The sequence below is a fragment of the Balaenoptera ricei genome, chromosome 3 (genome assembly GCF_028023285.1).
Source record: "Balaenoptera ricei isolate mBalRic1 chromosome 3, mBalRic1.hap2, whole genome shotgun sequence".
Lineage (NCBI taxonomy): Eukaryota > Metazoa > Chordata > Mammalia > Artiodactyla > Balaenopteridae > Balaenoptera > Balaenoptera ricei.
The window spans coordinates 168,096,144-168,123,567 of NC_082641.1; the positions used below are offsets into that span (position 1 = coordinate 168,096,144).

The 27,424-nt window shown below is 48.6% G+C and overlaps 2 protein-coding genes and 3 non-coding genes across 5 annotated transcripts; all 5 read left to right on the forward strand.

Moving 5' to 3' along the window:
* The first annotated feature begins 6,114 nt into the window (after nt 1-6,114).
* On the forward strand, nt 6,115-6,187 carry TRNAR-UCU (transfer RNA arginine (anticodon UCU)). The gene has a single exon. It is a non-coding gene; the product is annotated as a tRNA-Arg (tRNA).
* A 2,533-nt stretch (nt 6,188-8,720) lies between these two features.
* Nucleotides 8,721-9,611, forward strand: TRIM52 (tripartite motif containing 52). The gene has a single exon (XM_059919148.1). It carries the CDS (start codon nt 8,721-8,723, stop codon nt 9,609-9,611), a length of 891 nt encoding a protein of 296 aa, XP_059775131.1.
* Nucleotides 9,612-22,352: 12,741 nt separating this feature from the next.
* Nucleotides 22,353-27,137, forward strand: RACK1 (receptor for activated C kinase 1). The gene is made up of 9 exons (XM_059918010.1): nt 22,353-22,432; nt 22,669-22,869; nt 23,883-24,054; nt 24,590-24,737; nt 24,986-25,081; nt 25,498-25,608; nt 26,045-26,185; nt 26,555-26,665; nt 27,027-27,137. The coding sequence occupies exons 2-9, from the start codon at nt 22,761-22,763 to the stop codon at nt 27,090-27,092; spliced, it is 954 nt and encodes a 317-aa protein (XP_059773993.1). The 5' UTR covers nt 22,353-22,432; nt 22,669-22,760; the 3' UTR covers nt 27,093-27,137.
* On the forward strand, nt 23,133-23,200 carry LOC132364204 (small nucleolar RNA SNORD95). The gene has a single exon (XR_009502751.1). It is a non-coding gene; the product is annotated as a small nucleolar RNA SNORD95 (small nucleolar RNA).
* LOC132364192 (small nucleolar RNA SNORD96 family) lies at nt 24,347-24,425 on the forward strand. Its single transcript, XR_009502742.1, has one exon. It is a non-coding gene; the product is annotated as a small nucleolar RNA SNORD96 family (small nucleolar RNA).
* Nucleotides 27,138-27,424: the final 287 nt, after the last annotated feature.

A 27,424-nucleotide genomic window follows, 5' to 3' on the forward strand; every position in this document is an offset into this window, starting at 1 on the left:
TGAGGAAACTGAGGCCCAGGGTCCCACAGCTGGTTCATGCCAGAGCTGGGGTGTGAGGCCAGGTAGTCTGGCCACTGCACCAAAAGTCTCAATGACAACTGTGCTGTTCTGTAAATAGGCAAGCAAGTACAGGTCTGCAATCCCTTATCTGCAATTCTGAAATCCAAAAAAACCTCCAAAGGCCAGAAGTTCCTTCCTAACTTTGTCATCATAACCTGACCTGCAGGACTTCCCTGGTGGTCCAGTGGTTAAGAATCCACCTTCCAATGCAGGGGACATAGGCTCGATCCCTGGTCGGGGGAACTAAGATCCCACATGCCGCGGGGCAACTAAGCCCATGAGCTGCAACTACTGAGACCGTGTGCCACAACTAGAGAGCCTGTGCACCACAACTACTGAGTCTGCTTGCTCTGGAACCTGTGCACCACAACTAGAGAGAAGCCTGTGTGCCATGAGGAAAGATCCCATGTGCCGCAACTAAGACCCAACACAGCCAAAAATAAATAAATAAATATTAAACTAAAACTAAAAAAAACAAAAAACAAAAAAACTGACCTGGGAGAGAGGTGGGAGGAAAAACAAACAAACAAAAAACCCTAAAGTGAGGGGCTTCCCTGGTGGCGCGGTGGTTGAGAATCTGCCTGCCAATGCAGGGGACACGGGTTCGAGCCCTGGTCTGGGAAGATCCCACATGCCGCGGAGCAACTAGGCCCGTGAGCCACAACTGCTGAGCCTGCGTGTCTGGAGCCTGTGCTCCTCAACAAGAGGGGCAGCGATAGTGAGAGGCCCGTGCACCGCGATGAAGAGTGGCCCCCGCTTGCCACAAATAAAGCCCTCGCACAGAAACGAAGACCCAACACAGCCAAAAAAATAAATAAATAAATAAATAAATAAAAATTAAAAAAAAAAAACCCTAAAGTGAAGTGAGGTTCTGTGCTTCCACTGCAGGGGGCGTGGGTTGGATCCCTGGTCGGGGAACTAAGATCCCACATGTTGTGTGGTGTGGCCAAAAAAAAAAAAGTGTTATTCATGCTCTTCATTTATTCCTCTAGTGCGCCTTTTCACAATTTTCCACAGAAATGTTGATCTGGGGGATTATGGGGTGTCACCCCAGACCCCTCTGGTAGTATTATGTAATATTCAGCATCCATACCTGGGTAGCTTTCTAAAGCCCAAAGAATTCTAAATTCTGAGATACATCTGGCCCTAAGGGTTTCGGGTAAGAGATTATGGACCTGTATTAATAAGGTTTTACGGCAATAAACATGTTTTATTTTTACAGTTGTCTGACTGTATGGCGAGACAAGTTAGGAAACAGGGCAGGTCTGGCCCCCACCGATAGGAGGCACAAGTGCCCAGGTGGACCCGCAAGGCTCCCTCAGCCCTGGACGCACTTAGGTCCTCCTGAGCAGAAGTGAAACATTCTTCCCTGGGGAAGGGGTAGAGGCAGAGTGTGTTTGGGGAGAAGCAGATTGGAGGAGGCTTCTGGTCAGTCATTCTCTCTTTGAATTGGTACAGCTGTGTCACCTTTCTGTACCCCACACATACCGCCAAGGTTTCAGGCTCCTCTACACACCTCCCAGACCCACCTCCTCAGCTTTGGTCCTGCCCAGCCAAGTGTAGACCTTAGACTGGCAATTTGCATGGCTTCTTTGATGCAAGGGCATTGAATATTCAGGGAGCCTTAGATAGAGGGTCCGGCTTCTATAAGTGCAAGCCCTGGGCAGAATGGGCCGGAAGTTCCTGTCCAGTTCTGTGCTTCTCTGTGTCTAGGACCCTGAATACCTCTGGGGCCGCGGGATTATAGGACCGTCCCTCCAGATGAGGAAAAGGGGCAGAGAGGCCATGGACTGGAACAGTCCCATAACAGCCCCTACAGGACAGTAGCAGGGCCCCAGGCACCTGCCACCCAAAGGCTACAGTCATTTCGCTCTTCCATTAGCCTCATTGGCTACTTGGTTTAGAAACTGCCAGAGGGCAAAGGCCGAGCAGTCAATATCTGTCCTGGATATCCATCAGCAAACCCCAGTTTTTGCACCTCACAGCCTTTTCCTGCTGGCTTTCCTCACCCTCCGTCCACTCGGCCTCCCGCCTTCTCACCAGAACACGACATCTGCAAGAAAACCTGGAGCTCTGGGACCAGGGCACTGGTAGACGGAAGTGCCTGAGGTGAAGAGACAGCCGCTACGCCTACCCTGGCCTGGGGGCCCTTCCTCCCTCTTCCTGAGTCCTAGTAACCCTTCCCTGCTGAAGCCGCCCTCACCCCAACTTCGCACCCCAGGCAGAACCCACCAGCCTTTATGCTGCCAATGGCACCACCGTCCTGACGTTCAGGAAGTGTCTGCTCCGTAACTGGATGATGAGATCCTTGGCAACTGGGCAACTTCAACTTTATTTTGTTTTAATCATATTTCCCTTAGAGGCTAGTTCAGTGTTTTGCCCATGGAACCAAAAAATACATTTTAGGGGAAAAAAAAAACAAAAAAATAGATAAAAATAAAAAATAAAATAATACATTTCAGACCTAAAGGGATCTTAAAGCATCTCTAGGAGCCCCTGATAATTTGACACTCTCACTAACCACCCCACCCCATCCTGCGACTTCCCCCTGCTGAGGTCTTGAGGCCTCTCACATTAGAGTCCTTCCTACCCAGGCTGTGAGCTCTCTCAAGTGTGTCTCTCTCTTACCTCCCACCCCCCCCCCCGCCCCAACACAGATTGGTCTAAGTCTGGTGCACCTGCAAAAACTGAAGCAAAGGAAGATGATTCAACTAGCACCTGCCAACCAGGTAGGAGGTGAACCTAGGGGTCCTGAGTCTGATTCTACAGAGGGATGAACAGGTCCAGAAAGCATGGCGGTTTCCCCTAACCCAGGCTTTACTCCACCCTCATTTTTGTTTCCCTGCTTAGTAGCAGCTTGTCGGTGGTTTCAACCAAAGTCCGGGGCTATGGGCCCAACTGGACCAGCCCAGATGCCTGCCTCTCTCCTGGGTTCCTTCCTCAGCCACCCCTACCAGGTGAGAAGCTTGTGAGGGGACAGAAGGCAACCGCAGAGGGAGTTCATCTTAGCCCTGAGTGTTCCCCTCAGCGGCCCCAACAGCTACCACAGTCTCAGGAGTAGACAGAGAGAGTGAAGGCAAGTAAGGAGGGCTCTGAGTGCCCTTGGAAGCAGAGAAGGGGCATGCGAATCTGGCAGGGGTGGGATGGCAGCTTTGCAAGGGCTCTTCCCTCAGAGCCCTGAGGCAACAGCCTTCCTACCCAGCAGGGCACTGACTTTGTGTCCTGAGGGCACTGCCACAGACCTCTCCTGGGAACTGCTTCCCTCTGTCAGCCAGACCGGGCTGGCTGTGGCTCAGAATTGTGGGATCTCCACCAGAAGACCCACCCCTCGCTCACCCTGTGGGTAGAGTCCAGACTTCAAGGCCTCAGGCCACCCTGATATCCTCCACACCCCCCTTAGCACAAATCTCACATGCTGACCACTCACTCAGGAGTCCTGTCCCAAACCACAACTTTTCAGGGGCCACTACATTCAGAGCAGAATCTCTGGCTGCTCAATGTGGCCTGGTGCTTTGTGATTATGTGTCAAATGAATGCAGGAATTCATTAATGAATAATAATGAATCATGGGTATTCAGTGAATAACATTAGAATCCAAACTCACCGAATGGCAAGCCTTTCTTACAAGCCGTCTTCGACGCAGCCTCACTCCCCCAGTTACCCCCACTGTTCCAGCCATGCCTGCCCTCCCCCAAGGCCTTCCAGAATCCTGGAGACCTGGCCATCCCTGCCCTGAGTACCATGATGAATTATGCAGGACATAGCCAGGCAGCCAGGGCCTGGCCAGATGGGAACATACGACAAAGGCCAACTGAAAGGCCCAGCCCTGGGCTAGTCTTTTTTTTCTCCTCTAACTTCCTAGCCCCTCCAGGCACCTTTGCTCCACAGTGACAGAGCCAGGACAGGGAAGAGACCCAGGAAGCCAGAGCTATCTGCACTGCAGCAGGGGCAGAGGGGAAGCTGGGCCTGAGTTAAGGAAAAGCAAGGCTGACCCACTGGTCATACTCACTCTGTCCAGCCAGGACCTCTGGAATCTGACGGGAAGGAGAGAGTGCTAGGGTGTTGGGGACGAGCCTGAGTCTTGAACCCAGAGGGGAGAAACAAGCCAGAATTGTAACATCAGAACGCATTCTGGAGGTCCTCCATTCCAGCCTCCTAGCACAGGCGTCAGTAAACTTTTCCTGTAAGGTGTCAGATAGTAGATATTTTGGACTTTTGTGACCACATACAGTCTCTGTCCTAATATTCACCTTTGTTTTCTTTTTTTACAACCCCTTTAAACTTTAAAAGTTGTTCCTTGCTCTTGGGCCTTACAAAAAGAAACTGAGGGGGCTTCCCTGGTGGCGCAGTGGTTGAGAGTCTGCCTGCCAGTGCAGGGGACACGGGTTCGAGCCCTGGTCTGGGAGGATCCCACATGCCGCGGAGCAGCTGGGCCTGTGAGCCACAACTACTGAGCCTGCGCGTATGGAGCCTGTGCTCCGCAACAAGAGAGGCCGCGATAGTGAGAGGCCCGTGCACCGCGATGAAGAGTGGCCCCCGCTTGCTGCAACTAGAGAAAGCCCTCGCACAGAGATGAAGACCCAACACAGCCATAAATAAATAAATAAATAAATATAAATTTAAAAAAAATAAAAAAAAAAAAGAAACTGAGGGCCAGATTTGCCAACCCCTGTGTGACCAAGACCGTGCTAGACTGCCTCTCTGGTACCTCTGATAAGTGGTCCCCAGTGTCTGTGTGACAAGTACCTGCCTCCTCAGCATAAACTGGAATTTAATCATCTGCAGTTGTGTGGGGTTCTTCAGCCTAGAAAGGCTGATGTAAGTTTCCATGGATAAATTTTCTGAAATCAGAGTCCTGAGAAAAATGCACTGGCAGCCACCACCATTGCTGAGCCCTTGTTCCTGAGTGCCCTCCGCTGCAGCTGTTTTCCCAGTGCCCCTGGGACAATGGCACCTGAGGCCCTGTGTGTGCCAAATGGTCTACTCCAACAACCCCCAGCTCCCAGCTGAGTTCAGGAGAAGGCTAGCAGTCTTCCTATGAATAGAAGAGTGTGCCTGGTTGCTGGGGATGTGGAATTTGCCAGAGGGCTTAAAACCAAGCCTCCCGTATACCCTGATAAATAACAGCTAAGCCTCACAACCTGAGGGAATCTAAACAAAGCCCCTTTCCCAGCTGCCACTTGGATTTGAGGAGATGTAATTCAGAGGAAAAAGAAGATAAAATAGGTATTGAACTTTACAGGTCTTTATTCACCTAGGTATTCTTTTTTTTTTTTTTTTTTTGGCTGTGTTGGGTCTTCATTTCTGTGCGAGGGCTCTCTCTAGTTGCGGCGAGCGGGGGCCACTCTTCATCACGGTGTGTGGGCCTCTCACTGTCGCGGCCTCTCCTGCTGCGGAGCACAAGCTCCAGACGCGCAGCCTCAGTGGTTGTGGCTCATGGGCTTAGTTGCTCCGCGGCATGTGGGATCCCCCCAGACCAGGGCCCGAACCCGTGTCCCCTGCATTGGCAGGCAGACTCTCAACCACTGCGTCACCAGGGAAGCCCCCACCTAGGTGTTCTTGATAATGGGTGTCCACTGTATGTTCCTTTTAAGTCTCAACAGTTCCTTCAGGATGATCCCACAAGCCTTCTCCCACCATCTTCTTCCCCTCATTCCCCCTTGCTCTTTCTCCAGCTCTCCTTCCCACCTGGGCTCTGCTCCCTGGGGCACGCAGGAACTTGCTTTTATAAGCAGCCCCCTCTTCCCTTGGTCTGCTCCCCAGCTCTTTGCCCACCCGCTTCCACGTGCAGGGGAGAACCTGCATTCAGAGATGGGGAAGTATTCCAGCCTTGAAACTCAGTTCCAGTTCTCATTGCTCATATTTTCCCCGTGGCTTCTCAGGGTCAGTCATGACCTCCAGGATGGTTCCCAGATTGTATACGGGAGTTTACTTGCTAGTTTTCTAACAAAAACTCCACCAATAGGTGTCCCACCTTAGGCAGGTCAGACCTGGGTTTCAACTCCCTCCCTCTCCAGACAAAAGGCTCTCAGAACCACTCGCATGACAGGGACTTCCCTGGTGGTCCAATGGTTAGGACTCTGAGCTTCTACTACAGGGGGCACGGGTTCGATCCCTGTCCAGGGAACTAAGATCCCGAGCACTATGGCCAGAAAAAAAAAAAAAAAAAAAAACCTAGGATGACACATGGCATATTATTTTTCCCCTCAGCGTTCAAATCACTTGACCCTACTCAAAGTGGGAGAGAATAGGAGATAAGGGAGAGTTTCTTCTAAGGCTTATCTACTACAGGAAAGGAATATAGTGGCAGGTGATGAGGATAAAAAGATAACTCCAGTGGGCACTGTTCAAACCATTCTACAATTAATCCAACTTCACAACAACCCAGGACGTGTGTGCTACTATATCATCTTTATGTTGCAGATGGGGAAACTGCAGCACAGGGATGTTAAGAAACTAATCCAAGGTCATACAGAGAGTGACAGAGTTGGGGTCTGAACACAGCCTGGTGCCAGCCTCAGGGAAGAGTCTCCTTCAGGAGATTATGCCTGAGCAGAGACCTGAAGGTTAATTAGGGATTATATCCAAGTGAAGCAGTGAGGTGAGAGCCTTCTAGGTGAGTGAACAACATGCCCAAAGACATAGAGGCAACAGCTTGGCTTGAGTGTGTCAGACTTTCATTTCAGGTGAATGGTACTGGTGGCTGAAAGATGGACTTAAATGAGGCCAAGTGACCCTTCAGGAAACTTCTTGTCCATTTGGAAGCTGATGGGGTCAGATGTAGGCCGGAAGGAACAGAGATAGAGAAGACCTAGATTTGAGGAGATAAAAACCAGCAGGACTTGATGGTAGCAATTTGTTGGGTTTCATTTATTTACTCAGCAGATATGTAGGGAGTACTTGCTATATGTTCAGCACTATGACAGAGGAGCTATGTGTACAATGTTGAATAGCACGTTTACCATTCTTGCTCTGTGGGACTTAGAGTCCAAGTTTGGGCCCAGAGAGGGAAAGTTTGAAGGCTCGTTGAAGTTTCCATTAGGGCAGGTGGAGTTCCTCAAACCAAAGTGACCAATTATTGAGGGGTGCAATCACTCCAATGGGTGTTGAACAGCATCTTATTGAAGTAAAACAGAACATACCAGAGTGACTTGAACGCCCTAAGGAAACGAACAATTTCCCCCAGTTTTGTTTCTGTCATATATGTGCAAGTCTGCATTGGATAAATATGTGCAATGTACTTCTTACTGAGGGTCAAGTTAAAAAAAGAAAAAAATAAACCTTGTGAACCTTCAGTGAAGGACGACCGCTCGCCTATAACTCTATACTCCTTGAAGGAACAATCATGCCTTACTCATTTTTTTGTTCCTATAACGTGGATAGATGAAAGTGGATGGATAAATGGATGGATGGGTTATGCATGCATATGATGGATGGATGGAGAGAGAGGGATGGATGAAAAATGAATGGTTATTTGGGCGGGTGGATGCATGCATGGATGGTGAATGGAAGGATTATAGATGGAGGTAAAAAGATCCACAGGCGAAGTTGGTGCCTGCTGAGGGCAGGCAGCAAGAAAGGGGTGAATTGGTCTGAGGAAAGTTGGAAGCACCCAAGTCTTCACGCGAGATTCTTTGATCTCACCGCCACCCAACTGCGCAGCGAGCTCGATCCCACCAGGTTGCTACAGACCACGCCCTCGAGCGCTGCAGCAGTGAAGATAGAATCCTCCCTACCACAAAGGCCTCTGGGTAGAGGGGCCGGAAGTGCACGAGAGCACCAGGGGTCGGCCACCGCAGTCCCCACCCTTTTGGGTCCATCTGGGGACGGGGTTTCCTGAGCGGCTGTTGGACCCTCTGCGTCTGGCTGATTAGGGCGCTCAGTGGCTTAAACTGATTCTCTCGCAGCCTCCACCCATTCTGACCAGGCCGTCTTTCCTGTCTGAGGCGGCTGGATGGGCTGCAGGGGTTTCCGGGGGGCGCGTCGCCGGGGGAAACCATAGAGAGGTGGCCCTCCGTCCGCCCAGTCCGCCCCCTCTCGAGTGTGGGTTAACGCGCCTACGTCATTTTCGGTCACCTCTGGCGGGGTGAGGAGCGCCGGCTTCTGAGGTGGACGCCTGAGGTGGACGCCGCCGGGTCAGGCAAAGCGGGAGGGCGGGGTGAGGAGCGCCGGCTTCTGAGGTGGACGCCTGAGGTGGACGCCGCCGGTTCAGGCAAAGCGGGAGGGCGGGGTGAGGAGCGCCGGCTTCTGAGGTGGACGCCTGAGGTGGACGCCGCCGGTTCAGGCAAAGCGGGAGGGCGGGGTGAGGAGCGCTGGCTTCTGAGGTGGACGCCGCCGGGTCAGGCAAACCGGGAGGGAGGCGAGAAACGTGGAGAGAGCTGAGTTTGCACGCTGAGTTTCGAAGGGAAGTGGGGGCCGCAGCCTGGTTCCACCCCCACTGCCTTCCGAGGGCAGCTGTGAGTTCGGGCCTGGGGCTTTCGCACTTAAAGCTGGGGAGAGTCTGAGAGAGTGGAGCAAGGCTTCTCTGAGGGCCCGAGTAGGCAGAGCAGGGTTGGGGACAGCTTTGGATCACCAGCGTAGCTTGGAGGCAGGCCTGCAGGTGTGTCCCCTGCTTCTCAGCTGTGAGCTGACGCATCCATACCAACCGGCAGCGCGTTAAGATGGCTGGCTATGCCGCTGCTCCCAACGCCTTGCAGACACTTCAGGAGGAAGCGGTGTGCGCCATCTGCCTGGATTACTTCAAGGATCCCGTGTCCATTGGCTGCGGGCATAACTTCTGCCGAGGGTGTGTGACGCAGCTGTGGGGCAAGGAAGATGATGAGGAAGTCAGGGACGAAGAGGAAGATGAATGGGAGGAGGACGAGGAGGCGGTGGGGGCCATCGGTGGATGGGGCAACTCCATTCGAGAGGTTTTATACCAGGGGAATGCTGACAAGGAGTTGCTCCAGGACCAAGAGGATGATGAACTCTGGGACGGTGACGGTGGCGTAAGGGATTGGGACAACGTGGATTATGTGTGGGACCACGAGGAAGAAGAGGAGGATACGGACTATTACCTGGGAGGCGTGAGACATGACCTGAGAGCTGACGTCTACCCAGAAGAAGAGGAGGAGATATTGGAAGAACACGATGAGGACGCCCAAGAGCTGTATCCTGACACTCACCGGCCTCCTCCCCCGGCCCCTCCACAGCAGTTCACCTGCCCCCAATGCCAAGAGAGCTTTACGAGTCGCAGCTTTCGTCTCAACTTGCAGCTGGCCAACAGGGTCCAGATAATTCGCCAGATGTGCCCCACTCCTAATCGAGGGAGCCAGGGGAATGATCAGGGGAATGATCAGGGCATCTGCTCCAAACACCAAGAAGCTCTGAAACTCTTCTGTGAGGTGGACAACGAGGCCATCTGTGTGGTGTGCCGAGAATCCAGGAGCCACAAACAGCACAGCGTGGTGCCAATGGAGGAGGTGGTGCAGGAGTACAAGGTGAGCGGCATGAGGGAATGTGGGGATTTGAAGGGAGTGGAGGAGAAACCAGGGGAGCTGGGGACTTGGTAGTTGAGCCTCTTCTTCTGTGAGGGATGGGGCACAGGGTGGAGAGAGATGGGCATATGTGGAGGAAGGAGACATTGGCTGAGGCTGACTGGCTTCCCCAGAGGAAACTGAGTAAAGACAAAAGACAGTAACTGGGAGCTGACCACTGTTGTTACTCCCTTTCAATCTACCGAAGTATAAGGGGGTATAAGTGACAGACCCCCCCCCCACCCCCAGTACTTAATTTCCCTCTGATGTGAGTCCTGAGTCTATACCTGACCAAGACTCGGGGATCCCTAATACATAGGAATGGAAAGCCACAGTACTTGTAGATAACAGACATTCAGGACGTTAGCACAAGCAGTGTCAAAACAGAGGACTAATACTGGTTAGACCAAAAAGCCAGGTGTGATTCCTGGACTAAGAAGAGCAACTGGACACACCCACCCTCCCAAAGTCTGGGGTCACTTCCCCACCTTCAGTAGGGCCCATTTTCCCTGTAGAGAAAGGCAGAGGGCATAAACATCTTTGACAGATCAGAATAAACCTCTTGGCCTGATCACTTTCCTTACCTGGTATTTTATCAGAGTGGAAGAAGTTAAGGATTTAGGATCAGATGACCTGGCTCTGCAATTTACTGTCTCATCTTGGCCAAGTCTCAACCTCTTAGCTTTACTTTTCCCCTAGGCTTGTTAAGATTAAAAGAGATCATATATGTGAAAGTATTTTATAAACCATAAAGCGCTAAACAGATGTTTCTTTAGTTTGACTTTCCTCTAGTTTCCTTTCATTTCTTTGGGTTCTGATTTGGTTAATACCTTGCTTTCTAGGCCTGATCTGAGTATTAGAAAATTGTCTCAATGACAGCATGAATACTGTCAAAAAGCCTAGATGGATGTGACTCCTAGCAGTACCCAAGGAGGGAGAGGTTGTCTTCAAGTCCATAAAAGTCTTATAATCAATAGCAGCTGCTCACGTCTTAGTAGTGCTTTACAGTTTATAAAATGTATTTCCTCATGTTCTTCTACAGCAGTGGTTTTCAAACCATAGGTTTTGACCAATTAGTGGGTCTTAAAATAAATGGATTATGCCCAGCATTATTTTTAAATGAAACAGAAAATATCAGAGTGCATGGGAGCACAGTAAGGGTAAGTAAGTATTGTTTTATGAAACTTTTAAATTATATGTACACAGGTGTATACTTGGTTTCAAAACACAAACAGAACACTGCCCTACAGGCATTATATATTAGATAATATCATCACCCCCCACCCCTGCCGTTTCACAGTAACTATTGGCAAGTGCACAGTTAAGACACACATCTTCACTACAAACCACTGCTAATTCCATCATATTAATATGATTTAAGGATAAACCCTACTACCATGCTTTCCCCCCAGGGTAATAATTAAGTTTGCTTATAGAAGAAACTATGTCCTATATTTCTGGGTTTTGGTACATTGAAGCTGAGGAGAGGAGGTAACCTTTCATTCCTCTGCTAGGATTTTCTAGAAAGGATTTTGAAACCAAAATTTTAATTGAAAGCCAATTTAGACAAGAGAAAAGAGGTGGTCTTTTCATCTGGGGAGGCCAGCTGACTCTCATTTGAAACCTCAGAAGTTATTTATAAAGCACCTTAGTAAGTATAAACAGCAAAACCAAGTTAAACAAATTGGAGATAATCCCTTTCAAAATATGTAATATTTAAAAAATAAATAAAACTTTTATTTTCAAACATATGCCAGAACTTAGGTTGATGGTGTTACCAAACATAGGAGTTACACTGAAGGCATAAAAATTATGTAGGCTATGTGTAAACTGTTATTAACTGACATATTCTTTCATTCTTTATACAGTTTATAGTTTTGTCACTTCCTTTCATTGGTAAACATGCACCTTACAGTAGCATGATTTAGAATCGTAGTATACAAAACTCTCACAATAATAGTTAACATTATATGGAACTATTTTTATATAATGGTTTATTTAATATGCTATACATTAGCCACCACACAGTTCTGGTTACGTTAAATTCTCTCTTGTCAGCTACTAATTCAACAAAATTTTAATCTTACTTTGGAGGTGATCAAGCTTTTTTAGCTTTAGGGGCTATAAGTCGGGAGTTGTTACTCATAGACTCAAGGAATAGGTCAGTGATTTTCAGGAATAGAAAAGAAAGGCATTCTCTCCCCCTCCCTTCACACATTGTATCAGCATTGCAGGGTATGGGGAGAGTTATCATTTATAAAATCATATTTAGTATTATAATGTTAAAAAGAAAAAAAGATTTAATTTTTCATAATATAAGAAATAAATTGGAAAGAACTCCTTGGTTGGTGGGAATACAAAGATGGAGCAAGAATCATTCAGAGTAAGGCCTATTGTCAATGAGGTGTATAATTAGTTGGATACCCAGAGATGTTTGTTGTGGATATGGTGCCATTTATACTGCTATTCCTTAAAGTTTAATTTTGTATAAGAAGAGGCTTTTTAGCTCTGAAAAGTTTACTTATTTACATCTTCCATTTTGTCCATCCCATTAGTTAGAGTTCGTCTAGACTCTTCAAGCTAGAATCAGAGGATTATGAAAATAAGATCATTTAGATTGACCAAGGGCACCATTAAACGATGTCAGGTTTTAGGCGGCAGACAGGTGTATAAAAAGCAAATGGGGACTTCCCTGGTGGCGCAGTGGTTAAGAATCTGCCTGCCAATGCAGGGGACACAGGTTCGATCCCTGGTCTGGGAAGATCCCACATGCTGTGGAGTGGCTAGGCCCGTGTGCCACAACTACTGAGCCCACGTGCCACAACTACTGAAGCCCACACGCCTAGAGCCCGTGCTCCCCAACAAGGGGGGCCACTGCAATAAGAGGCCCACGCACTGCATCTAAGAGTAGCCTTCGCTCTCTGTAACTAGAGAGAGCCTGCGTGCAGCAAGGAAGACCCAATGCAGCCAAAAAATTAAAAACAAAAAACAAAACAAAAAAAAGCAAATGAACAAAGATTTCACTTGTTGAGGCTCAGGCATAACTGGATGCCTGTATTGCCCTGCCACCCAGCTGCCGCTGATAAAATCATTCATCGCTCTGCAAGGGGGACCAGATGCTTCCATCATCAGTACTCCTTGTTTTTCTGTTTTCTCCTTTGAGGTAGCTAAAGATGGCAGCCAAAAATTTTTTGAGGCTTTTATCAAGTATGGATTCATGTATGATGCAGAAGATAGGGTCAACTTCTTCAGCTGAGTTATCTGAAAGTGTTGGGCAGTGACACATGCCAAACACTGTTAAAGTTATACCACTAAAAACAGTATTCTGCAAAGCACAATTCTCTGCAGTTTTAAGATTGGACAGTATTGGAATATTAACAGGAATCTTCAAAGGCAATGAAAGCTTACTATTAAATAGCCCTTTTAATTGCAAAGGAGAAAAAAATGGAGAAACTTGTGAAACCTTGCATTCCGAATGCTGCCACAAATTTGAGAGGAAATTGAGGAATTCCAGAATTTCTTCATCGACTTCTGCGTCTGAACTCTGAATTAATTGACTGAGCATATCAAACGTCAGGTTTTAAAAAAAACAGTTTATCCTTCTTTGCTATTAGTTGAGATTAATCTACTGATGAAGAAAATTGTGCTTTGCTTATGTTCAGAATAAGGCTTTAAAAACTGTGGATGTGCTTTTTTCACTAAGCGAGCACTAAAGACAATATTTTTGAAGTTGTATGAAATGAACTTAGTTGGAAGAAAAAAAGTATAGGAGTATATGTTGGTGGTGCTACAGCAATGGCATGTTTTAGATATGGGTCTTTGTCAAAAATTCAAGAAAACTGGCATTCAAGATGTACTGCAGGGCTTCCCTGGTGGCGCAGTGGTTAAGAATCCGCCTGCCAATGCAGGGGACACGGGTTCGAGCCCTGGTCTGGGAAGATCCCACGTGCCGCGGAGCAACTAAGCCCATGCGACACAACTACTGACCCTGTGCTCTAGAGCCCGTGAGCCACAACTACTGAGCCCATGTGCCACAACTACTGAAGCCTGCGTGCCTAGAGCCTGTGCTCCGCAACAAGAGAAGCCACCGCAGTGGGAAGCCTGCACACCGCAATGAAGAAGAGTAGCCCCTGCTCACCGCCAACTAGAGAAGGCCTGGGCACAGCAACAAAGACCCAACACAGCCAAAAATAAATAAATAAATTTATTTTAAAAAAGAAAGATGTACTGCAGCAGTCACCACCAAGCATTGACTTCCATCAGTCTGCCCATTATCTACTGGAAATCTTAAGCCTTGCTGTCAGCATAACTTGTGAAAAATAGTACATTTGATCCCAGTTTGCCTTGGTTTTCGAAGATCTGAATGCTGTTGAGAGTGTTTTCTGTCATATACTGAGGTTCCTTGGTTGTCAGAGAACTTAGTTCAGCTGAATTTATGGACAGAACTGATTTTGGGACACCAGTGATAAAGAATCTGTACTTTAAAACTTCAAAAATTAAAACTTCAAGCATAATTTAACACATTGAAGCTTAAAATACATTGATCCTGAAATGTCAAGGGGCAAACACCAACATCACTGCTCATTATGAAATACTTTAAGTACTTGCCAAAAATCTAGCTACAGATAGCAAACTCATGCTAAAAATGTCTTAATTTTCTTGGCCAATCTTTAGAGAATAAGTTACATGAATGTTATTTCCAGGAAAGGAAGAAAGAGAGAAGGAAGGAAGGAAAAGGAAGGAAGGAAGGAAGGGAATCTAAAACTATTTTGGGTGATGTGTTCTTGACCTTGCTCTTGAAACCTACCTGCGGTAGCTTTGGGAAAGAATGTTTCACACTGATGTTCAGTCCTCACTGGTAAAACTTAAGGAGGAGTTTGTGGAACTCAAAGTCTGATTGTTTTGACTAGAAACTTTCAGACTTTAATCCATTTGTTATTCCATTTTCTCCTTATATCTTAAAAGCTTTTTTTTTTTGGTATAACTAACTGTGGGAGAAAACACTGCAAGAGCGCTGTCAAAGCAGCTTGTGTTTTGTTGCATCTTCTACACCATCCAGGAAAGAAAAGTTAAGGCTTAATAGTGACATGGTTATTACATCACCTGAATAAATTTTTGCCTTCCAGAATTACCATTGCTTTGATTAATTTTTTTTTTTTTTTTTTTTTTATTTATGCTTCGTTTCTGTGTGAGGGCTTTCTCTAGTTGCGGCAAGTGGGGGCCACTCTTCATCGCGGTGCGCGGGCCTCTCACTATCGTGGCCTCTCCCGTTGCGGAGCACAGGCTCCAGACGCGCAGGCTCAGCAATTGTGGCTCACGGGCTTAGTCGCTCCGTGGCATGTGGGATCCTCCCAGACCAGGGCTCGAACCCGCGTCCCCTGCATCGCAGGCAGACTCTCAACCACTGCGCCACCAGGGAAGCCCGCTTTGATTAATTTTAATCATGAAACTTAATTTTGAAATTTTAAATAACACTGAAGGAGACAGAATGTGAGATGTTAAGGTATATGGAAGGTAAAGGTGTGGGTTACAAAACCATTGAGAAAAACTGATATCTATATGCACCAGACGCTCATGTGTTTGAATGTCTTCCCTACTAGGTTCAGCTGTTGACTGCTGTATCACAAGTCAGACTGTTTAAACTTGCTCCTCTCTACTCCTGTGGCTGTACCCTGGACCTCATCTTCACAGACTTGCTACACATCTGAAATCCTGAACTCCAATTGCACCATGACCGTAGCTCTTAGCATTCTAGTGCAGTTAAACACACTCCAGTTATACCTGCCCTTCAGCTTTATGGAGGTCACTCTTGCACTGACTCCTAATTTTTTTCTTTCCCAATTTATCAGACACTTGTTAGCCTTACTTACTATCCTTCTGACCCTGGACCGCATGATTAGTCTTGTTAGCCTTACTTACTATCCTTCTGACCCTGGACCGCATGATTAGTCTTGGCACGAAGAACTGATCCATGTTGTGGTCTAGACCAGGGTTTCTCAGCCTCAGCACTCTTGACATTTTGAGTGAGGTAGTTCTTTGCTTTGGGGCGCGGGGGATGTCCTGTGCATTCCAGGATGCTTAGTAGCATCCATGGACTCTACCCACTAGGTGTATGTAGCACTCCTCCACCATTGTGACAGCCACAAATGTCTCCAGACCTTGCCAGATGTCTTGGGGAGGGGTGGTGCAAAAGCATCCCTGGTTGAGAACCACTTGTCTAGTCTCAGGGAAAAGTGGTCGTATCTACAGACATGCCATTACTAGCCTCACTTAGGCCCTATAGCCAGTGCCTAGCACAGGTGTTCAAAAGTGTTCAGTGGAAGAACAGCCTCACCTATCTGGAATTTTATTAAATGTAGCCTTAGCATCAGTGGATTAATTGATATGACCCCCACTTCTCCCAGCTCTTGGCATACAGGTGGCAGGGTCAACAGGCCTTCTGTAAACATTAGAGCTGCCTACATCACTGCCATCAAGGACTAAAACAGATAAAGCAGTATATGAAATTAAAATCTAGAAACAATTAGTAAGAAAAGGCAATCACTTCAGCTATTCCTTAGTTTCAGCAGGGCCATAGGGCAATTGTTTATTTTGTTTTTTTAAGTATTATTCAGAACTTATAGGTAAGACCAGAGCCTCTCTGTTCCTGTCAGAGTGGGAGAAGCCCTGGGCTGATACATGTTATATAACATCAGCCCTTAAAGCACTTCCTTAAAATCTAAGGCTCCTCCTTAGATTGGCCATCAACCTCTGGCCCCTATGCCATGCCTTCTGAAACCTTTATAGGACCAAGAGATTCTATGCTGTTTCCCACCCCTGATCCCTGACCACCTTTGAAAGCTATCCTGTAACAGTGAAGTTATCACAAATATTTATTGACTGATAAAATAGGATTACAAAAAGGGGGAGACAGGGACACTAGCCCTCTATACCAGCTCTAAAAGGACTTTCTGCAATGATGGAAGTGTTGTAAATCTGTGCTATGCAATATAGTAGAGGTACCACTGGCTACATATGACTTGAGCTCTTGAAACGTGGCTAGTACAACTCAGGAACTGAATTTTTCATTGTATTTAATTTTAATTAATTTTAAATAGTCATATATGGCTAGTGGCTGTCAAATCATGTTGAACTGTACAGTTCTACACAAAAAAGGCAGGTTGAATTCTGGTCCTTCCTAGGACCTTCAGGAGTAGTAAAGTCCAAAGGGAAGAAGAAAAAGGAGAAGTAAGACAACTTTCTTTTCTCAATCAGGAGAGAGACGGCTGTAAGGTGATATTTTTAGGTATAAAAGAAGAAAAGGCAGCTTTTTTTTTTTTATAAATCTGACCAAAATGGCCTTGAGCCGGTTACAGTTGCAATCCATGTGGATCACATGCAAGAGACGTGACAGGGGAGAACTCTAGTGAAAAGCAGCTAAAAAAAACCCATTACCCCCGTCCCAAAAAGAGCTGGGGCTAGAACCTCAAAACAGGAGTGTAAGTATAAACAAGGTTTTATTTGGTGCCTGACTTTTTGAAAATGGGATGAGGAGCAGAACCTAGTATTAAAGCAGGTAAGTAGGTTCTTCCCTTTCTCCTTTCACACTAGATCCTGACAGAAGGTGGTGAGGAGGTCTTGGAGTCCTGGAAGGGAAAGCAGTGTGTGCTGGCAGTGTTAAAGAGAGAAGATGAAGTGAGAGATCCTAAGAATAACAGGGCTGAAGAGGAGACTGTGAGAGCTAAAGGTAATGATAAATTTAACTTTTAATGATAGTGTTTGCCCACAAACCAGAGTCCTCAGAGGTATAGTATGAGAATCTGGGGCTTGGGGAAACAGCCCATCTGTGCATGTGGGAAGTACAGGAGGAGATGCCACAAGGCTCCTGTTACTAGGAGACCTGCTACTCTTCTCCCCAACTATCCTCCTTCCAAAAAGGGGGGAAAATGGATACCTCAGGGATTTGAATTAGATATAGCCTTAAAGAACAGGGAGGTTCATTCCTCCATATCTGTCTCACTAACTGAGGTTCATGCTTAGGCCTTCCTTGCCTTTTCCCCCATCCTAAAGGATTCAGATCCAGAGTTGGTCAGAGCCTTCTGGTTGACAATTCCACTTGGCATCTAGCAGGGCCCCTGCAAAGATAAATGGGGATCCAGGTGGCCTGCAAGAGGATCCCTGGAGGTCACACCCCCTTTTTTGTCTACCATTTCCTAGGCATATAAAATCCCTTCTCTCCCTCTGTAGCAAAGCATGGAATTTCTTAGCAGGCTCTTGGCTGTTTAACCCAGGTGTGAGCAGGGAAGGGTTATGAGAGCTGAGGGCTGTCTCCTCAGCTCTCATATCCTGTAGTGAGCTAGCTAGCCTCAACGTTCCATTTCAACATAATCTCCTGACCCTGGTTCATATGATATCCTCTTCCTGGTAAAAAGCTGAGAACAGGCACCTTGGGTCACCTTTTGTTTCTCCCTACCACCTAATGCTGCTTTAAATCCTTTAACAAGGCAAGAAGCTTGCCTTCTGCTGGCATTTCTTATAGTCCTGCCTGGAATATAGCCACCTGACCAGATCATGCCCACTTTCATAGCCTCTGACTCTGCACATCTGGTAAAGCACCCAGGCCCTGGGGAATCCCACAGTCCCTCTCACAGGGAAGACCCAACAGAATGCCTTAGCAGCTTTCTGGGCGACTGTTAGACCTCAGATTACTGACTAAGATGGACAAGGAATCTTTTTCAAGAGACATTAAAAAATGGCATGTAATTTCTTTGTAAGATCTGTTCCCAGCGTTGATTTAATGCTACATCCCCACCTCTCACTAGGAAGAATGGAACAGAACCTATAATTACAGTCTCACATTTCCTTGTCTCCAGCCTTTTTGAACTTAATTCTTTAGGCCTCAATCATTAAATAGCTTCTGTATACAGAACCCAACTCTAGACCCTGGAGTAAAGGAAGCAGGGTCGAGATGGATTGGAAGAGATGGTCAACCCCTCACTCGTAAGGCCTTTGGTTAAGTCCTCTGTCCTTTCCTTTGTAAGACTCTCATGATCCTCTAGGAGACCCTCCTGTCCAACTTCTGAACTCTACTTGTTTCTAGTCTTACTCCTCCAACCTAGCCTTCACTCTGACTACAGATGCCTTTCAGTAAAATCAAGGCTAGGCAGGAGGGATGAGATAATCCTAAAGAGACTGTCCTGGGTTTCAGGACAAAAGCACTAGGGTTCCCTGCCCACCTTGGGTTTCACTCTACTTTCCTTGAAACCATCACTCCCAAACTTGTGCATGCAAACCACTTGCACACCTCGTCCCCCAAGCTGATCCCTCTGCCCGGAGCGCCCTCCCTTTAACTACTTGCCCCTAACTACTCAGCCTGTGAGGCTGGTCACCAAGATTAGAATCTTCCTCATACCAAACCCTCTACCAGGTGCTGGGAATGCAACATGTGAGCAGAAACAGCCTAGTCCCTGTCCTTAGGGCACTCAGAGGAGACGAGACCCAACAAACACTGCACCACCACTATGACAGCATGAAATAAAAGGAGCCTGACCTACATCTGAGGGTCACAGAGGGCTTCCCAGATGTGGCAACCGGAGCTGAGACCTGAAGGAAGCTTAGATTTAACTAAGAAAAGGGGGGTTAGACATGGTGGGCCTTCCAGGCAGAAGAACAATGTGTGTTCTGTGTGGGAGAGAACTGATGAGTTGGAGGAGCAAGCGAGGGCCAATGTAATCACAGCAACAGAGTATGAGGCATGCCAGAGCCAACCACACTGAATCAGCAGAAGGACAGTAAAATGAAGGGAAACCGCCTGCCCAGGGCTGGCAGTCAGCAGGCCCTCTGGTCCTGGCCACACACCTTTCCCTCAGTCCCTTACCCAGCACCTACAGAAGCCCTCACCTCAGCATTCAAGGGAAGACCTCTCTCACCTCTTGAATGCTGGCAGGAGGGGATGGAGGCCTCTGCTCCTGGAGATCACAGGCCTCTGGCAAGAAGCCTAAGGGGCTCTTTCCAGCTGTGTGGGTCCTGGGGGCTCCCTTCAGAAAAGAAATAGTGAGACAGACTTCCTTAGAAGAGCCTCTCCAATTTCTTCCGTGGGATTCTTACCTTGTGTGGAATGGAGGTGGTTGCCCGTCGGGACGGGAAAGATGGGGCAGCCCAGGGGCTCAGATGATAAGTGGGTGAGACAACACTAAACTCGGGGCCAGGACCAGTTCTGCCTATAGGGTGTGGGCAGCCTGGAGAAGTGGGAAGGTGGCTTGGAGGAGAGCTGAATCTTCCCCAAAGGGCAGGTGAGAGCAGGCTTCCACCTCCCTGAGGTTGGAGAAAAGATGCCCTGGGTGAGAAGGAAGAGGCCTGGAGGCCCGGCCCAACCTGGCTGGGGTAGTTAGTAGACTTTGTTGTGAAAGGCACAGCTGATTCTCAAACTGTCCAGCAGCGGAGGGACATCACTCTGCTGGAAGGGGCCAGGCTCCCTTTGCTAACCGAGAGTGAACCCACAGATTCCTACTTGAGAGGAGTGAGGAGACCAGGTGGACCCTAACCGGGCCAAGAGAGGACCTGGATGCCCAGCAGGGAGCCACAGATGCCCCTGAGGGAAGCGGGCGTGGATGGGGCTCACCTGCAGCTGGGGCTGGGCAGGAAAGGCTGCTCCACACCCCCCGCCCCTGCCAGAGCTACTGCCAGAGGCCCCCAGCGTCCCCAGGGTTGGGGCAAGGCCTCCTTCGGCTAAAGATTGTCTTTCAGTGGCATTGTGGCCTGTTAGCCTACCCTCCAAGAAAGGATAGGCCAGGTGGTGGTTGGAGGAAAACTCTGAAGTGGAAAGCCTGAATCCTGCAGGGTCTCTGGTCGACAGGAAATTCCACTACATCCCATTTCTCTCTCTCCTGCGCTGGCATCACTGGCTTAGTCCTGGTGGGCTCCGGGGCAAAACCTTGAATTCCCTCCTTGGCCCCATAGGAGGCGGCACTGCGAGAATCATCTCAAGAGTAGAGACAAGTGTGGGGAGAGGCCTGCGGGTTGGGAAAGGTACCTTCAAGGGTCTCGGCCCAGAGGCAGGGCAAGGAGGACTTGGGAGGGACTGGGCAGAGGTGGGCTGGGGAACCCGGGAGGGCAGGGATTGTCTGGGAGGCTTCTGGAAAAGAGCCTAGTGTTACAGAAAGGTCCCATCTTTGAGCTGGCGTGAAGGGCCTGGCTGGCCCCTTTTAAACCTAGTCTCCTGGTGTCCTACCTCAGGGATGCAGATTCCACAGGGGCACCCCGGGCAAGTTCAAGAAACAGAGAGCCGAATGAGGTTTCTCGAGGGGAAAAAATGTAATAATGTGATTGAGTGATGGCGTCTTTGGAGAGTGAAGGTAGGAGTTGTAGGAGCCAGTGTTCCTGAGGGCAACACATCTCACATTCCACACTGAGATGACCAAGAATCGCTCACCTCTCCGCTGTGCTGAGTGCCTAGTGGGGCGCAGGCATGGCGAGAGTCGTGCGCAGCGAGCTGGATACTGGGGTGAGTAAACGCAAGGGTCTACCAGGACCACAGGAAAAACAAAACACGTGGGTGGGGGTAGAGTTCAGTGTTGGAAAAGCGACAGGATAGCCAGTTGGGGGCGCCATGGAGTCAGGTGATGTACAAGCCTGGAAGCCTTAAAGGATAGTTGTTAGGCTATGGAGGACCCCAGCATGGCTGCGGAGAAAGGCAGAGGTCTGCAAGGGACCAGGAGAGTAGCTGCTCTCAGGGACGGATTCTGGCCTTCTTCGCCCACTTGAGTGGCCATAACCCACAGCAGCTTTGCCATTGCCCCTCGCCTTTTTAACCAAAGGCAGGCGTTCTAGCACGGCTTTCCAAGGTCCTTCCCCCAGACTGCGAGGCCCTCTGTCGACCGCCCCCCACCTCCATCTCATTGTTTTGGTCCCCACGGCCTCCAACGCTCCAGCTCTGTACTTTCGCACTGACTCTTCCCTCCAATTGGAACATTATCGCCCCCATAAATTCTCAGGGCTTTCTCCCACATCTTCCTGTCGTTGTTAAAATCTCCCCCTCGAGCTCTCTTCTCCCCATCCCATCGGATGTAAACTCAAAAAACAACAAAGAAACAGGTACGTTTTATCTTGTTCACAGCTGTATTCCCAAGACCTAAAATAGGGTCTGGTACCCAAGAGGTGCTCACTAAGTTGCGTGCATTTACTCTGCCAGGCATTTTTCTGGGCGTTTTACCTATCTTAACCCATTTACTCTCCACACCATGTGAGGTAGGTACTATTATTCCCAATCTCATCTCACAGATGAGAAAATAAAGTTAATACATGTTACAAACAGGAATGAAATACTTGAGCACGCCTGGACACGCAAACCCCTCACCTTGCTGTGAGTGGTTTGGCCTGAGTACCGAGAAGTCAGAACCCGGAGGTCCTTCCTCTTGGGGCCTGTCAGTTTCTGCCTAGGCGGGAGCAGGCTACTGTCCAGAAGCCCACAGACTGATTTTTCCTTCATCCCCGGTTTTCCGCTCCGTGACCCATTCCTGCCTTAGTCCTGGGTGGACTAAGTCTTTCCGGGCATGGAGTTCCTTAACCAAAACCATCAGAGCATCAATCTCTTGAGGGACGAGTTGCCCCCCTCCCCGCGCGCAAGGAAATCTGTTAGGGTTTAATAGTTCACCTGAGCACAGTTTATTTTTAAAATTTAATACCGTATTTTTCACATTGCCCACCGTTACTCACAGTTGCGCCCACGAAATTACGCTCCCTCTCCGTTGCCCTCCAAGCCACCAAGCGGAAAGGGCGGGGTTCACGCTGAGCCACGTAGGGACAGTGAAGACGCTAGGCGATCCTTCCGGGAATGGGGCGTGCACTTTCTTCCGCTTCTTAGACCTCATGCCCCAACCGTGAGGAGCCTTTTTTAATTATTCGGGCGGGTTGGTTTCGGAATGTATTTGTAAGGTGTTGCCAAATTATGTTGCGCGGCGGAGGAGACCATGAGGTCTTATTATTTAACATCCCACCGCGCACTACACGGCGCCACCATCCTGAGCAGAAGTGAATTATAGGAGGGCGCCATTTTGCTCGAGAGGGCGGATATTTCCGGTTCCGGCTCGGAGCTGCTCGCTCTTTTTCTCCGCAGGGCCGCGGCGGGAACGTGTGTGTGTGGGTCGTCTCTCCGAGCCATCTAGTTCCATCCTTGTCGCTGCGGCGACACCCGCACCCGCCGCCGTCATGACTGAACAGATGACCCTTCGTGGCACCCTCAAGGGCCACAACGGCTGGGTGACCCAGATCGCTACCACTCCCCAGTTCCCGGACATGATACTGTCCGCCTCTCGAGGTACGGCTGAGGTGCCAGGTAGAGGATTGAGGGGTAGGGGGCGTTGCGCGCGTCGCATGACTGGGCCCGTGGGCCGCGAGGTGGGGTGTGAGTTGACCCGTGCCTAGGTGTCAGCACGGCCAAACCCGTGAGGCGTCCCCACTTTGCAGACTCCGAAACACGGATGGCTGCCGGGAGGGTTGCACGGTTTGGGGGCTTTTTTTAAATCTCTGGCCCACTAACCCGCGTGTGTGGCTGTGTGCCCAGGAGCCTACGGGTCGGGCGGCGCGGTGATGATCCCAACATGCCATCTGAGTGCCCATGCTGAAACCCAGAGGCTGTTTCTGAGCTGCCGCCCGGCCGTCTACTCGGTGGGAAGTGGGGGGGACTCCACGGAGAACCTCGTGACACCAGTCTCAACGGCTAACCCGCGTCTGCCCATTCTGCTCTGGGTTTTTCTTATTCGCTGTGTACCTGGTTGCGTTTGGAGACTTCTTGTGCCTTGCGTTTGCGCCCACGCTATTTAAAAATGGATCATCTAAGGCTAGGACCTTGTCTGGCACTTACTAGGAAAGCTTGTTGAGTGGAACACGTTGCAGGGAAAGCATGCAGTCCTGTAGCGCCTAAAGCGACTCCTAATTCCAGCACTTCTTGCAGCCCTCAGCAGTAGTCTCTGGAGGCCCACAGCTAGTCTTCCCACACCCAGGCTGCTGTGTTCATGCATTAGACCTCAGAAAATACTTAAAATAGATGTTGTATTGGTCTGAATCTCCAAAAGGGGCATCCATAACCTGGTAAAGTTTCACACACCTGAGTTAAATTCTCAGGGTACCACTTAGCTCTACTTGACTCTTGAATAGAGTCACTTGGATTTGGCTAGTAACTGCACTCACAGCCTGTAGTTCCCCTACCCCCTAAATGCCCTTAATTTATCTTGTGAGCCCACCAGTCACCTTGAGGCATTATCCAGTAGGTTAGAGGGTGGGCTGTGGGGTTTCTCACTGGGTTTTCTTTTCTGTTTTACCTGCCCTTAGACAAGACCATCATCATGTGGAAGCTGACCAGAGATGAGACCAACTATGGTATCCCACAGCGTGCTCTTCGGGGTCACTCCCACTTTGTTAGTGACGTGGTCATCTCCTCAGATGGCCAGTTTGCCCTCTCAGGCTCCTGGGATGGAACCCTTCGCCTCTGGGATCTCACAACGCAAGTAGCTGCTCTGGGGCACTGGGGGAAAGCTGGGTAGAAAGGAGGTAGATAATATCTGGAAGTGGTTTCCCAGGGGTGATTGGGTTCATTGTGGGAACTGTAAGGCAGAGAATACCTGGAGAAGATGGTTGTGGTTGCTTGGCCACCCTCCTTGTTTTTAATGTTATACAGAATTGCTGGGGAGTGGTCTGGTTGAGCAGTTTTATCAGATATTGCACTTGGGAGTAGGCAAAGTTTGACCGTGTTGTGTGCTGGTAGCTCAGTCTTTGGATGGTCAGGCATAACGGAGGATCCTGGTGATGAGAGGTGACATTGTCAGCCAATCCCCACATGGGAGTGAGGACATGTCCTGCAATTCTGAAGGGATTCTCTGGCATATTCTCGGCCAAGGGCCTGCTGTTATCAAAGCCATGTCCAGGGTTGTGTGAGTGATGCCACTCCACTGGGAGAGGAACCAGGCCAGGGAAACAGTCTAACTGTGTAAGAATGTTTGCAAAGTCGGTCTAGAGGGTAACCACGTCCTTCCTCTCAGGGGCACTACCACGCGCCGATTTGTAGGCCATACCAAGGATGTGCTGAGTGTGGCCTTCTCTTCTGACAACCGACAGATTGTCTCTGGCTCCCGAGATAAAACCATCAAGCTATGGAATACTCTGGGTGTATGCAAATATACTGTCCAGGTAAAGTGAAGGCACGTGTAGGGAGCACATGTTGAACACTTTTCTCCCACCCTTCTTCATGGTGCCTTTATACGGTGATTTCAAGCCTCATCTGGAACCTAAAGGGGTTCTGTCAATCTTAAAGGTTTGGGTTCTGAAGGTATGAATACAAGACTGTCAACATACATCCCATGTAACTGAGGGGAGGGGTGGGGGTCTAGAGTTTCATGGGACAAGACAGTTTCTCGTTTCCTTTCCATCCTTTGCAGGATGAGAGCCACTCAGAGTGGGTGTCTTGCGTCCGCTTCTCGCCCAACAGCAGCAATCCCATTATTGTCTCCTGTGGCTGGGACAAGCTGGTCAAGGTGAGCTTGGACCCAGGGTGTAAGGCCTTTACCAACCAGAATGTGTTCCCACTGCCTCCCAGTTGGTCACTCTGAAAGCTTTGTTCCTCAACTGACCATTTCCTTCTTGATATTTTCTCATTACAGGCCATTAAATTTTGACATTTGGTCTGAAGTAGCTAATTGGGAACCCAGAGTCCCTTGTAAGATGGCAACACAGAAAGCTTTTTTTTTTTTTTTCCCAGTTTCAATCCTCATTGTCCTTACGTGGCCAAGACAGAGTCTTTGACCTTTTTTTTGTTACTGATAGACTGGAAATTGGCTGTCCTATCTAGGAATACTTTTAAGCACAGTGCCATGCCTTTTATTTGAGCTAAGCCCTCTTGACCCTGATGGATCTCCAGGCCAGGTTCTTCACCTATGACCCACAATTTCAGGTATGGAACTTGGCAAACTGTAAGCTGAAGACCAATCACATTGGCCACACAGGCTACCTGAACACTGTGACCGTCTCTCCAGATGGATCCCTCTGTGCTTCTGGAGGCAAGGTATTCAGAGGCCTGGAGTCTCCTACTCAGTGGGGGACAGTGACTTAGAATACCTAAGATAATGCAATAGCAATTTAAGAGTAAATGTTTCTGAAGAACATTCTGAAAATGACGTAGATATGGTATACCCTTTAAAAGAGATCGTTTTCTGTGAAGCTGGTTTCTTAAAGCTGCTGATGAGATTAGGATCCTGTGTTTTGGGAGCTTATAGTGATGCATTTTGAAGTTGTCAGAGACTCTTGATAGGGTTAGTGAGGTGTCATGTATTAAAGGAAAAGCATACAGAGATAAATGTTGATACTTGAGAAATTGGCTTTTGGGAGGTCAGGGTACTGTGATAAGCAGTTAAGAATTAAGGCAGAATCTTGAGACAAGGTGGGTGGGATTAACACCCGGAAGAAGTCACATTGCCCTGACTCGTTCCTTGTCCACCCAGGATGGCCAGGCCATGCTGTGGGACCTCAATGAAGGCAAGCACCTTTACACGCTAGATGGTGGGGACATCATCAATGCCCTGTGCTTCAGTCCCAACCGCTACTGGCTCTGTGCTGCTACGGGCCCTAGCATCAAGATCTGGGTGAGTGTGGGCTGCAGTTGAGGCCAGATACCTGGCTCTGCAAGCCCCGGCAATGTTATTTCCCAGTGTGTCATCTGGCTCACTGGTGGGATTTGAACTTCCTGAACAACTGAACCATCACACTGCCAGTGGATACCTGAGAAGAATGAGTAAAGCTTCTTGGGATTGGGATTTGCAGTGGTGGGAGATCTTTGCCTACTAAAAAAGGAGGATGACCAAGTGTAGCAATTTACTCAGCCTCAGCAACTGTCCCCAAGGGGGCAAAAAAATCATTCTCTTTTGAGAATTACTGAATTACAGATGAAAGAGGCTTTTGAGAGTGGCACTGAAGTGTTGAGTGTCCTCACCCTGGTTTTACCCCTTCCCCAGGACTTGGAGGGCAAAATCATTGTAGATGAATTGAAGCAAGAAGTTATCAGTACCAGCAGCAAGGCAGAGCCGCCTCAGTGTACCTCTCTGGCCTGGTCTGCTGATGGCCAGGTAAGTGGGTCTGTCCTCAGGTGATTCAGCTTTTTAACCTTTCTCACTTTCTGCTCGTCAGCCATTTACAAAACCAGTGTCTTTGACATAAGTAAAATGATTGCTTATTGTCATTTTACTGACACAGCGTCAGTAGGAAGATTGTGGTCCGTGGGGCAGTGGTTACCTGTCTTCAATTAAGACCTTGATTAACCTGGCCATTTTACAAACCTGTGAGTGCTTACTGCCAGCTGTTGCTTCCTCTAGGAATACATAATCATCCGTGAATAGTGGGTGATTAAAAAGAAGGGCCATCTTTGTTGCACTAGCAGGACTGTAGAATTCCATGGCTCTGACTTAACCTGTCATTTCTCCCTTGCAGACTCTGTTTGCTGGCTACACAGACAACCTGGTGCGAGTGTGGCAGGTGACCATTGGCACCCGCTAAAAACATGGGAGAGCTTTAAAAATTAAAAAAACTGGTTTTCTTTTATAGTGAGTGTCTTCTCTGAAAACTTCCTGAAACTCATCAGGTTTGTGCAGTCTGCATCAGATTGGGGCTCTGGTTAAAAAGGTTTCGCTTTTCTTGTTTTAATCCTGTAAGGCAGCGCTCCCCAACCTTTTTGACAGCAGGGACTTGTTTCATGGAAGACACTTTTTCCACGGACCAGGGTTTGGGGAGAGGTTGGTGATTTGGGCGGTAATGTGAGCAATGGGGAGCAGCAGACCAAAGCTTCCTTACTTGCCCGCCACTCACCAGAGGTTGGGGACCCCTGCTTT

Bases quoted from the DNA above. Each gene is read 5' to 3' on its own strand.
- RACK1 (XM_059918010.1), top strand. From the start codon at position 22,761: ATGACTGAACAGATGACCCTTCGTGGCACCCTCAAGGGCCACAACGGC. The intron at 25,082-25,497 runs GTGAGCTTGGAC...CCACAATTTCAG, and splicing joins GCTGGGACAAGCTGGTCAAG to GTATGGAACTTGGCAAACTG. The intron at 25,609-26,044 runs GTATTCAGAGGC...TTGTCCACCCAG, and splicing joins TCTGTGCTTCTGGAGGCAAG to GATGGCCAGGCCATGCTGTG.
- TRIM52 (XM_059919148.1), top strand. From the start codon at position 8,721: ATGGCTGGCTATGCCGCTGCTCCCAACGCCTTGCAGACACTTCAGGAG.